Raw genomic sequence first — 12,841 nt, forward strand, 5'->3', positions numbered from 1 at the left:
TAAATACACTTGTCTCTAATTTTAGACTGCATTGGTCTAGAATATTTACTCTAGTATTTCCACAAACACCTTACATGTAAAAAATGGTATTTATAGCTGGGTGTGTCAGGAGGCAAAGGTAGGAGGATCACCCTGAGACTACACGGTGAATTCCAGGTCAGCCTGAGCTAGAGTGAGACCCTACCTTGAAAACCAAAAAGAAAAGAAAAAGGGTATTTATGTCAAATATCATTTGTTGTATTATTGAAATTTACTTTCTTCTTTTAAGAATCCAGGCTTTGCTAAAGTGGGTCAGTGATTCTGCCCGAGCCGCTGCTGTGAAGAGAAGTGGCAGGCTGAGCTACCTGCGCCCAAGCCCCTCAGCAGGAGAGTACGGCCTCCTCATGCCATCCCCTTCTCACCTGCACTGTGTCGCAGCAATTCTGTGGCATAGTTATGAACTACTTGTAGAGTATGACTTACCAGCCTTGCTGGACCGAGAGCTCTTTGAGTAAGTATGATTGTCAATGTTTGTTCTTTTCCTTTCACTACCAGATCAGTGTAGGTTTTCAGTTAAGCAGAGTATTTTTACCTGTCTGTTTAGATTAATTATATTTTGAAAGTAACAAATACCAAAGCATTCCTTTAGAAATGTTAGTTTTTATTTTTTTTTCTCCCATGCTGGGCATTGATTCCCATGGCTCTGGGTATGCCAAGCACACACATTACCATTGAGGTATATACTCAGCATATCTTGTAAAATGTGTTCCCAATGCTTTCCTTGCCTGAAATTGGATAGCTTTGTGTAGTAATTCTTACAAAATGCTTTTTGTATACCCTCATTTGTAGGTTTGTCAGTTGGATTCCTTTTTTTTGTTCCTTTAATTTCCTTAATGTATAAATTGTCAATGAAAAGTGTAGGAAATGTGAACTTTGAAATGTTAGGTAAACTGTATTTTTGTCAGTACATTTGTTCTTAGTAGAAATACTTCAAGTGTTGAATACTTCCTTAAAAATACATTATTAAGCTGGGCGTGGTGGTGCACGCCTTTAATCCCAGCACTCTGGAGGCAGAGGTAGGAGGATCGCCATGAATTCGAGGCCACCCTGAGACTACATAGTGAATTTCAGGTTAGCCTGAGCTAGAGTGAGACCCTGGCTCAAAGAAAAACCATTATTAACCATCCATCCATATCTATCTCTATCTCTATCTCCTTCCCCCTCCCCCCCTCTGATCACTTGGGAAATTCTAGCTGTGGGTGAGTTTTTCACTTGGCTGGGCCTGGGCTGGCTTGGCCCTGGCTCAGGCCCAGCTGGGAGGGTCTTCTAGCCTTTACTCTCCACATAGGTTCTCTATCTTCTTCAGCTCCCCACAAGGAGCTCCTTGAACTTCCTTTTCACTTTTCTTTTTATGCTTTTACCCCCACCCCCACGGCCTTCCATGTGTGATCTCTAGCCACATGGGTGCCTTTCCTTGGCTCTACTTCCCTGAATAAATTTAACCATTTAATAATTAAAAATACATTCCTTTTAAAAATTATTTTTTTCTTTTCACAATTTTTATTAACATTTTCCATCTTTATAAAAAATAATCCATAGTAATACCCCCCCCTGCACTTTCCCCTTTGAAATTCCATTCTCCATCATATTACCTCCCCATCTCAATCATTGTACTTACATATATATAATACCAACCTATTAAGTACCCTCCTCCCTTCCTTTCTCTTCCCTTTATGTCTCCTTTTTAACTTACTGGCCTCTGCTCCTAAGTATGTTCATTCTCATGCAGAAGCCCAATCATCTGTAGCTAGGATCCACATATAAGGGAGAACATGTGGCGCTTGGCTTTCTGGGCCTGGGTTACTTCACTTAGTATAATCCTTTCCAGATCCATCCATTTTCTGCAAATTTCATAACTTCAGTTTTCTTTACCGCTGAGTAGAACTTCATTGTATAAATGTGCCACATCTTCATTATCCACTCATCTGTTGAGGGACATCTAGGCTGGTTCCATTTCCCAGCTATTATAAATTGAACAGCAATAAACATGGCTGAACACATACTTCTAAGGAAATGAGATGATTCCTTTGGATATATGCCTAGGAGTGCTATAGCTGGGTCATATCGTAGATCAATCTTTAGCTGTTTTAGGAACCTCCACATGGATTTATAATGGTTGGACCAGATTGCATTCCCACCAGCAGTGTAGGAGGGTTCTACTTTTTCTACATCCCCGCCAACATTTATGATCATTTGTTTTCATGATGGTAGCCAATCTGACAGGAGTGAAATGGAATCTCAATGTAGTTTTAATCTGCATTTCCCTGATGACTAGTGATGTAGAACATTTTTTTTAGATGCTTATATGCCATTCGTATTTCTTCCTTTGAGAATGCTCTATTTAACTCCATAGCCCATTGTTTTTTTTTTAATTGCCCAGCTTCTTCTGTTTATTCATAGCACTTTGTACGTCAGCTTTACCAACACTTAAATCTACTGCAGCATCCTTTGAGGGAAGCACAAAATTACATTAATTACAAACAAACAAACAAACAAACTACTTTTTGACTTTTAAAAATTATGTATAATATACATATATATTTATATCCAGTTGACAAATAGCATCACAATAAATACTGTATAAAAAAACTAAAAGTCACCATGGAAGCTAAGGCCTAAGTTCTCCCTTTAATTGTTCCCTTTTTATATAAGAGATATTAGAAATTAGATTCCAGTACCTCAAAAAAATAAAAAAAGGTCTACATTATTTATATACATTATGAAAAATAAATGCTGCTTTCTGGCTAAGTTAGATTGCTGCTACCTATAGTATTTACATTGTAAATGTTAAGGAGAAAACATACTAATAAAAATATTATTTCCAACCAAAATATATTTTGCCTAGAATTTTGTTCTTAAGATTTGTCTATCCTAACAAGTATACATTGAACAGAATTTGACTTTAAAACAACCTACTCAATGTTTCAGAGACCACCTATGCTTCTTTATATTGCTAATCTAGATACTTTTGAGTCAATAACTGTAATAATGATAAGCAATGAACTTTAAATGAAACAATGGAAAATTGTGTAAGTGGAATTTTATTTCATATTGTAAAACATAATGCCTTAATGTTGACCCATAATAAGACTATCTTACTATTCCTTTAACCCTTTATGAAATCTCATTTATATGCCCTGCAACAGTGAAATATTCTAGTAACTTGCCAGAAAAAGTTAATTTAATTATGTTGTTATTCTTAGAATTATTTCTCTAATATTTAAAAACATAATTAAAACCATAGCAAAACAAATACAAATAAATGTAGCTGACTGAGCTTTAAGTGGCACTTTAAATTTCAACAACTATAATTTACTGTTTAACTGAATCCAATGTAGAATATTTAAACGACTCACTATGTAGTGTGCGAAATCAATGACAGAATGCACAGAAAAGCAGAGGTATGTTTTATTAAAGGTATAAGGTGCATAGCCCATATTTTGATTGGGTTGTTTGATTCCTTATTATCTAACTTTTTGAGTTGTTTGTATATCCTAGACATTAATGCTCTATCATTTATATAGCTGGCGAAGATTTTTTCCCATTCTGTAAGTTGCCTCTTAGCTTTTTTCACTGTGTCCTTTGCAGTGCAAAATCTTTGTTATTTCATGAGATCCCAGTGATTGATCTGTGGTTTTATTGCCTGAGCAATTGGGGTTGTATTCAGAAAGTCTTTGCCAAGACCAATATGTTGAAGAGTTTCCCCTACTTTTTCCTGTAGCAGTTTCAGAGTTTTAGGTCTGATGTTAAGTTCTTTAATCCTTTTGGACTTAATTTTTGTGCATGGAGAGAGAGAAGCATCTATTTTCATCCTTATACAGTTACATATCCAGTTTTCCCAGCACCATTTGCTGAAGAGGCTCTTTTTTCTCCAATGAGAATATCAGGTGGCTATAGCTACCTGGACTTAGATCTGGGTCCTCCATTCTGTTCCACTGATCTACATGTCTGTTTTTGTACCAGTACCACGCTGTTTTTTTCACTGTGGCTCTGTAGTATAGGATAAAATCAGGTATGGTGATACCACCAGCCTTATTTTTGTTGCTCAGTATTATTTTAGATATTCGAGGGTTTTTGTGATTCCAAATGAATTTTTGGATTGCTTTTCTTATTTCCATGAAGAATGCCTTTGGAATTTTGATAGGGATTGCATTAAATGTGTAGATTGCTTTTGGTAAGATTTTCCCAATATTGATTCTTCCAATCCAGGAACAAGGGATACTTCTCCAGTTTCTAGTGTCTTCTGCAGTTTCTCCCTTGAGTGTTTTAAAGTTCTCATTGTAGAGATCCTTTTTTTTTTTGGTTTTTCGAGGTAGGGTCTCACTGTAGCCCAGGCTGATTTGGAATTCACTATAGAGTCTCAGGGTGGCCTCGAACTCAAGGCAATCCTCCTACCTCTGCTTCCCGAGTGCTAGGATTAAAGGTATGCTTCACTACACCCGGCTTTTACTTTATTTATTTATTTTTGATGCAATTGTGAATGGGAGTGATTCTCTGATTTCATCCTCTGTGTGTTTGTTGTTAGCATATGTGAAGGCTACTGATTTCTGTGTATTTATTTTGTATCCTGCTACATGGCTGTAGGTTTTTATCAGCTCTAACAGTTTGCTAGTAGAGTCTTTAGGGTCCTTTATGTATAGAATCATGTCATCTGCAAATAATGATAACTTGATTTCTTCCTTTCCAATTTGTATCCCTTTTATGTGTGTCTCATGCCTTATTGCTATGGGTAAGACTTCCAAAAGTATAGTAATTAAAAATACATTCTTAATGCGTTATCTTTTGTTTCCCTAGGTTACTTTTTAATTGGTCCATGTCTCTTCCCTGCAACATGGTCTTGAAGAAAGCTGTTGATAGTCTTCTCTGTTCAATGTGTCACATACACCCAAATTATTTTTCCTTGCTTATGGGCTGGATGGGAATTACCCCTCCTCCTGTGCAGTGCCACCACAGACTGTCAATGACAGATGATAGCAAAAAACAGGATCTTAGCTCATCACTAACGGATGACTCTAAAAATGCACAGGCACCTCTTGCCCTCACTGAATCACATCTGGCAACCCTTGCTTCTTCCTCGCAGTCTCCAGAAGCTATCAAGCAGTTGCTGGACTCAGGTTTGCCCTCGCTGCTGGTGAGGAGTCTGGCTAGCTTTTGCTTCAGCCATATTTCCTACTCAGAAAGCATTGCTCAATCTATAGATCTCTCCCAGGACAAACTCAGGCGGCACCATGTTCCACAGCATTGTAGTAAGATGCCTATTACAGCGGACCTGGTTGCTCCTATTCTTAGGTTCTTGACAGAAGTCGGCAATAGTCACATAATGAAAGATTGGCTTGGTGGTTCTGAAGTCAATCCACTGTGGACAGCACTGCTGTTTTTATTGTGTCATTCTGGATCCACTTCTGGAGGGCATCATACAGGCGCTCAACAGACCAGCACAAGACCAGCTTCTCTTTCTTCACCTACGGCGGCAGGTTTGACTACACAGCATCGGACAGCTATTGAGAATGCTACTGTTGCATTCTTTCTGCAGTGTATTTCATGCCACCCTAATAATCAAAAGCTGATGGCACAGGTAAGAGAAGAAAAACTGTCTTGGGCTTTAGGTGCCTTAGTTTTGTGAGGTTGTATACCACTTGTGAAATCAGGTAATTCAGGCGATGTGATGGCAACATTTCAGGGATGGATGCATTTAAAAGATTTGAGTCATTTCATGTACTAATATATACTCCCTCCTCCCTCTTCAGGTTAAGTGATTTGGGGATGCTAGGTGTAGATCATATACCATTCCAGAACTCAGTTGAAAGGAACTAGCATGGGTTGGAGAGATGGCTTATCAGTTTGGGCATTTGCCTGCAAAGCCAAAGGACCCAGGTCCAATTCCCTGGGACCCACGTAAGCCAGATCCACAAGGGGCCACCTCCATCTGGTGTTGGTTTGTGTGTCTGGAGGTCCTAGCACATCCATTCTCTCTCTTTCTCTCAAATAAATAAAACTACAATATTTAAAAGAAAAAGGAAGTTGCTTATGGTAGCGTCGCCTTTGATCCCGGCACTTGGGAGGCTGCGGTAGGAGGATCACTGTGAGTTTGAGGCCACCCTCAGAGAGACTACATAGTGAATTCCAGGTCAGCTTGGGCTAGAGTGAGACTACCTTGAGAAAACAAAAAAAGACAGGCTGGAGAGATGGCGTAGTGGTTCAGGCACTTGCCTGCAAAGCCTAAGGACTCATGTTCAAACCTCCAACTCCAGGTCCCACATAGCCAGATCAAAAGTGATGTAAGCTGCAACGCTGCACATGCACAAGGGACACACAAGTCTGCATTTTGTCTTCAGTGCCTGAAAAGGCCCTGGTGCACCCATTCTCGCTCTCAAATAAACTAATAAAAAAAGAAAGAGAAAGAAGCATGAAACAATAGTATTTGAACTGCACAAACCGGGCCACTAACTGCTCTAGGTGACCCTGTGAGCCACAGCTTGCCTCTAGTTAGGGCTTTTCTTCTCATCATGCATTTACCTCTCAAGACACAAACATACTAGCTTTTAGATAGGGTGCTCTGGATGTTACAGGTGATTTGTTGTATATATGGCCATAAGTCTTGAAAGCTAGAATTCTTTCAGGATTTAGTGACTATTTGCCTAATCCTGCAATTTTCTGGCATTTGTATCCTGGGTTAGTCACTTAGTATGTAAAATGGGGTTAGTGGTACCTGCATGCATAATTTTGTAGCAGGATTAACAATGATGAAGTATATATACCTATGTATGTTAGCATGTTTCCTATCTGAAACAGGAAGTACTAATCAGGTCCTTCCCTTGTTAGTACCTACTGTTCATTCATGTCAGATATGTAGGAGGAGAGCATCCAGATGACTTTAGTAGGCAGAAGAGCAAGTATTGCCTGTAGTCAGTGGGAAAGTAACTTTGGCGAATGTGACTAATTACCGACTTCATAGATCATAGATATGAATGTTAGGAAGTTTGACTTGTGCCTATGAATGGCCTGAACTTTTGTGTTCCATTGCTTTCTGGCCTGACTACCATCTGTCTCCTACTAAAGTTTTGTTTTATGTTTCTTTTTTTTTAATTGACAACTTCTATAATTGTAAACAATATCCTATGTTAATTCCCTCTCTTCCCCCACTTTCCCCTTGAAAATTCCATCTTCCATCATATCCCCTGCCCCTCTCAGTCACTCTCTCTTGTATTTTGATGTCATCATCTTTTCCTCCTGTTATGATGGTCTTGTGTAGGTAGTATCAGGCATTGTGAGGTCATGGATAGCCAGGCTTTTTTTTTGTGTCTGGAGGAGTACATTGTAAGGAGTCCTACCCTTCCTTTGGCTCTTGCATTCTTTTTGCCACCTCTTCCACAATGTACCCTGAGCCTTGGAAGGTGTGATAGAGATATTTCAGTGTTGAGCACTCCTGCCACTTCTTTCCAGCACCATGATGCCTTCTGGGCCGTCCCAAGGTCACTGCCATCTGAAAAGAGAGGCTTCTCTAACCAAAAGTGAGGGTAGCATTAATATAAGGGTATGAACATTAAGAGAAGTGCTTACTGGGCAGTTTGGTGGACATGGTATATACATTTAGCCAGACAGCAGTAGATGTTGCACCTCTAGCGCTCATGACTACCCCTGTTGTAGGTTTTCAGTATCAGGGATGTATCCCCTCCCATGGAGCAGGCCTCCAGTCCAATTAGAGGGCAGTTGGTTTTCCCCAGGACAGACGTGCCACTGTTGCACCCACTATTGCCTCTGGCTGGTAAAGATCGTCTCCAGTTCTGTAGGTTGTTGGTTGACTCTGTTGATGGATTGCTTACCTGTGCAATAGCTTCTTGGTTCCATGAGATCCCAGTGCTTGAGTGTTTGTCTTATTCCCTAAAATACTGGGGTCTTACTCAGAATGCTTTTCCCTGTATCTCTAGCTCGGCGACTTCTCCCTACTCTTTCCTTTGCTTATTTCATAGTTTCCACAGGCCTTATATTGAGGCTCTCAATACATTTGTTGTTGAATTATGTGCAGGATTGGAGAAGTGGTTTTAAGTTGATTGTTCCAAGTGTTGTTACATGGTTTCACCAGCGCTGCTCTTGAATATGCTGGTTTTTTTTCTCCAGAACTTACCCCCCTCCCGCCCCCCAGGTAGGGTCCCACTATAGCCCAGGCCGACCTAGAGTTCACTGTGTTGCCTCAGGGTGGCCTCGAACTCAACAGCAATCCTCCTACTCTGCCTCCCAAGTGCTGGGATTAAATACATTTGCCATTACACCTGGATTTTATATTTATGTACTTTAAAAAATATTCTTTATTTATTTGAATGAAGGTGGGGCAATATGGGTGTGCAAGGGCTTCTTGTTGCTGCAGATGAACTCTAAACTCTTGCATCATTAGCGTACTTGGCTTTATGTGGGCACTGGAGAATTGAGCTCAGGTGGGAGGCTTTGCAAGCAACTTGAACCATCTCTCCGCCCTGTATTTTCAGACAAAGTACTGCCTTGAGCTGCCTTTCGCATTTTATTATACATGCTAGTCAACATCTTACTTTCCTGTTCAAAATAAAGAGCTATAAATCTTCATTTAACTTTATAAATTTCTTGTTTTGCCAGGTACTCTGTGAACTATTTCAGACAGCTCCTCAAAGAGGCAGTCTTCCAACATCTGGTAATATTTCAGGGTTTGTACGAAGACTGTTCTTACAGTTGATGCTGGAGGATGAGAAGGTGACAATGTTTCTTCAGTCTCCGTGTCCAGTGAGTATGAATACTTAATGATTAGCCATGTGTCAGCGAGTTAAAGTTTTCTATGAGAACTTGTAGTTAACCTGCATGCCCTTCTATTTTTATGGAGCAATTAATACGTGAATCATTTTATACTTAATGAAAAGATTTGAAATTCTTGTGATAAATTATCATTATTGCTTGCCTAGAATAACATAATTAAACTGAACCTTGAGTAATGTGATTTGTTTTGGTGGAAAAAAATGACTGAATGCTAGTACTGTTTATCAATATGCCATGGAAAACCTCCACATGTAAGGAGATACCTAAGATAAACAACATTGTATGCTTGACTGAGCGTTTTATTTTCACTTGCATTTGTAATTGATTCATAATAGTATTATTCTAATGTCACTTTAATATTCCTTTAATTTTTTTCTTTTAATTTTAGCTGTATAAAGGTAGAATTAATGCAACTAGCCATGTTATTCAGCATCCAATGTATGGAGCAGGCCATAAATTTCGCACTCTTCATTTGCCAGTCTCAACAACATTATCAGATGTTCTTGATAGAGTTTCAGGTGAGTTAGATTTAAGTGTTAGTTTTTCTTTACATTGTTACATGTATGTGAGATTTTATTTTATACCTTTATTTTGCTGATCCACTTGCTCAGGAACTAACTACAATGCCTGGAAAAGATCTAAATATCTATATTTTGAAGCAGGAATAAGTACCGAGTCAAATAAATAATGTTCATATTACATTCAGGAATCAATAGTCAAAATGTGCAGCTGGTAGCAGAGATAACCCAGTTGAATTGGTTGATGGAACTTTCCCGCATATAACTCTTGTTGTTATTAAATATAACACTGTAACTGTGTACAATAGTTTTATTACACTGTATTAGGTTGAATAATGTTCTAATTGTTTTCTAAATTTGTAGGAAAAATGAGTGAGGAAGAAATGAAAATGAGATGCTAGAATTAACTAGTTAACTCATTTTTATAGTCGTCACTGGAGAAAAACAAATCATTTTCCTCTAAGTTTCTTATTGTATTCCGGGATAATACTTTTGTTTGTTTGTTTTTATTTGTGAGAGAGAGGCATAGAGAGAGAATGAGTATGCGAGGGCCTCTATCCACTGCAAACAGACTCCTGACACATGTGCCACACTGCATTTGGCCCCTTGTGGGTACCGGGGAATTGAACCTGGGTCCTTTACTTACTGCCTTAACTGCTACGCCATCTCTCCAGCCCCCAAACACCCGAAAGGGTGTCCTCTGACCTCTACTTTTGTGGTGTGGCCCTAGTGCCCCCCTCCTCCCACAGTTCAAAATTTAAGCTTACTCTAATGGGACTGGGGGAAAAATGGCTCAGTAGTTAAAGGACCTTGGATACAAAGCCTGTTGGTGCAGGTTTAATTCTCCAGACACTCACATAAAACTGGACGCCATTCCTCTGCTGTGGCAAGAGATCCTGCCGGTTGTGTCACCTCCCCCATCCCCTACACAACTCATCAATGAGAAACTTGCTATGGTGACACCAGTTTTCAATAAACTTACATCTGGTTCACTAATTGTCGAGCATATGGAAGATGGCTTGTAAGACTCGGGGATTCTCAGTTTAAAGAATTTGAGTACTATTTTTATCTAAAACATCAATTTTGACTATACTTCTTCCATATTTCCTTTCATTTTCCTCAGTATTAGTGTAATATCTGGCATAGTCTAAAAATGCTCCTCCTCTGAGTGAATGAGAAAGCATTATACTGTAGACCGTATTTTCTTGCAGATACTCCTAGTATCACAGCTAAACTAATCAGTGAGCAAAAAGATGACAAAGAAAAGAAGAATCATGAAGAAAAGGAAAAAGTTAAGGCAGAAAATGGATTTCAGGACAATTACAGTGTTGTGGTTGCATCTGGTAAGGCTTTCATGTTATCATTGTTACTGTATATTTGGGTGTCCATAGAACACAGCAGCTTACATTTACAGAACACTAAGATAATACTTTAAATGTGCTAATGCAAAAGATTGACTTGTTTATACTAGACTTTAAAATATTGCTCTAAAAGTCTTTTATATTTTGGCAGTCAAATTACTAAACCGGTTTAATACCTAAAGCTTACTAGAACATGAGCAGATGACATAGATACTGAATTTTAAGTGGACAAAATACCCGTCTCCTCATGTATTGTACCTTCACATGTTCATTGCCTAGCAATTGTTTTGTTTTGTTTTGTTTTCGAGGTGGGGTTTCACTCTTGCCCAGGCTGACCTGGAATTCACTCTGTTCTCAGGCTGGCCTTGAGTTTACGACCATCCTCCCCTCAGCCTCCCGAGTGCTGGGATTAAAGGCGTGCGCCACCATGCCCAGCTAACAGTTCTCTCTCCCTCTATCTCTCTGTTCCCAAGGCAGTGTCTCACTCTCGCTCACTCTCACCTGGAATTCACTTTGTAGTCTCAGGCTGGCCTCAGAGTCACAGATCATTCTTCTACTGCCTCTCAGATGCTGGGATTAAGTGCGTGCTCCACTATGCCCAATGTTTGTGTAAAGTCTTGATTAGGAAAAGATAAAACAAAAAAGTGCTTGTTTGCATCTATTTACACTGTGTTTATTACGTAAAATTGGAAAGGAAAAGACCAACATTGGCTGAAAAAGAAGTTTCTAGTATTGGGTTTAGGGAAAATAATGTAGAAAGTAACATAATTATGGAGAATTAGAACTTCTGCATTGGCACATTTGCCTTGTGTCAGAAAAGTGGTAGTGCACGCCTTTAATCCCAGCACTTGGGAGGAGGAGGTATGAGGATCACCTTGAGTTTGAGGCCACCCTGACACTCCATAAGGAATTCCAGGTTTGCCTGAGCTAGAGTAAAACCCTACTGGGGTGGGGGGGGAATGCCAGGCAGCGGGAGAGTCAACTCAGGATCTCTCACACATATTTTCTAAAAGCCTATTGTTTCTACATGGATAACCATATGTGTCCACAAGAAAATAAGTAGCTAGCGATAATTTGATTTTTTTTTAAGAATACATTTTTCAGATGCATAGTCACAATTTTGATATTTCATGAGGGTTTAATGTATGGGAAAGTAGATTTTGGATGAAACATTTATTTATTTTGTTGTAACCTAGGAATACATGTTTTATTAAGATATTTTAGAAACATCTTTTTACTTTATGTTAATGTATTGAATATACCATGTATTCTTTCCTTTAAGGGCTAAAGTCTCAGTCTAAACGTGCTGTATCAGCCACGCCCCCTCGCCCACCCTCCAGGAGGGGGAGAACAGTCCCTGATAAAATCGGAAGCACTTCCTCGAGTGCAGAGACTGCTAACAAAATAATCACTGTCCCCGTGTTTCATCTGTTCCACAAGCTCTTGGCAGGTAACACTCCCAGTAGACAACAAGTGAATTATAAATCATGTGTCAATTCTCAGAAACACAGTCACTTGCTTTGGTCCAGATAAATGCATCAGTGAGTTTTTTTGATATAATTCCTTTCACTTACTGTCCTGTTTCACTTAATGAAGGTGTGTGTGTCCAGTTTAATATCCTCCTCACCTCTTTTGCTAGTACTTAACGTTAACTCAGAAAGTGAGTTACAGCCAGGCATGGTGGCGCATGCCTTTAATCCCAGCACTCGGGAGGCAGAGGTAGGCGGATTGCAGTGTGTTCGAGGCCACCCTGAGACTCCATAGTGAATTCCAGGTCAGCCTGGGCTAGAGTGAGACCCTACTTTGAAAAAAAAAAGAAAGAAAAGAAAAAGAAAAACAAAGAAAGTGAGTTACATAGAGAGTGACAGGTGGCGGATTGAAGAGTTTGGTTCTAAAAGTGGACTCTGAGATACACTTTAGGTTATTCTGCTAAACAGTGTGTCCTTCTGATCTAAAATTCTTCCCAGTCGCTAAAGGGTTACTCCTTTTCATGCCTTACCTACTAGAGCACAGAGATAGCTGTCCCTTTATGGAAATATTTGAGAATGCTAGTTTACATTTTTCAGATACTTGTTCTATTTGTTCTTTTACGTCTATCATTAACATTGTATTCTATTTAGGTACCACTTCATATAGACACCA

At 39.3% G+C, this 12,841-nt stretch overlaps 1 protein-coding gene across 4 annotated transcripts in view; it reads left to right on the forward strand.

Moving 5' to 3' along the window:
* Positions 1-12,841, forward strand: part of Birc6 (baculoviral IAP repeat containing 6) — a 202,419-nt gene that overhangs the window by 138,719 nt on the left and 50,859 nt on the right. For all 4 annotated transcript variants that reach the window (XM_045148971.1, XM_045148972.1, XM_045148973.1 and 1 more), the window contains exons 54-59: positions 269-490; positions 4,834-5,614; positions 8,647-8,790; positions 9,209-9,338; positions 10,550-10,681; positions 11,982-12,149. In XM_045148971.1, the coding sequence (XP_045004906.1) occupies positions 269-490; positions 4,834-5,614; positions 8,647-8,790; positions 9,209-9,338; positions 10,550-10,681; positions 11,982-12,149 (1,577 nt within the window). The remainder of the gene's footprint in view (positions 1-268; positions 491-4,833; positions 5,615-8,646; positions 8,791-9,208; positions 9,339-10,549; positions 10,682-11,981; positions 12,150-12,841) is intronic.

This window comes from Jaculus jaculus, chromosome 5 (genome assembly GCF_020740685.1).
Source record: "Jaculus jaculus isolate mJacJac1 chromosome 5, mJacJac1.mat.Y.cur, whole genome shotgun sequence".
In the NCBI taxonomy this organism is placed as follows: Eukaryota; Metazoa; Chordata; class Mammalia; order Rodentia; family Dipodidae; genus Jaculus; species Jaculus jaculus.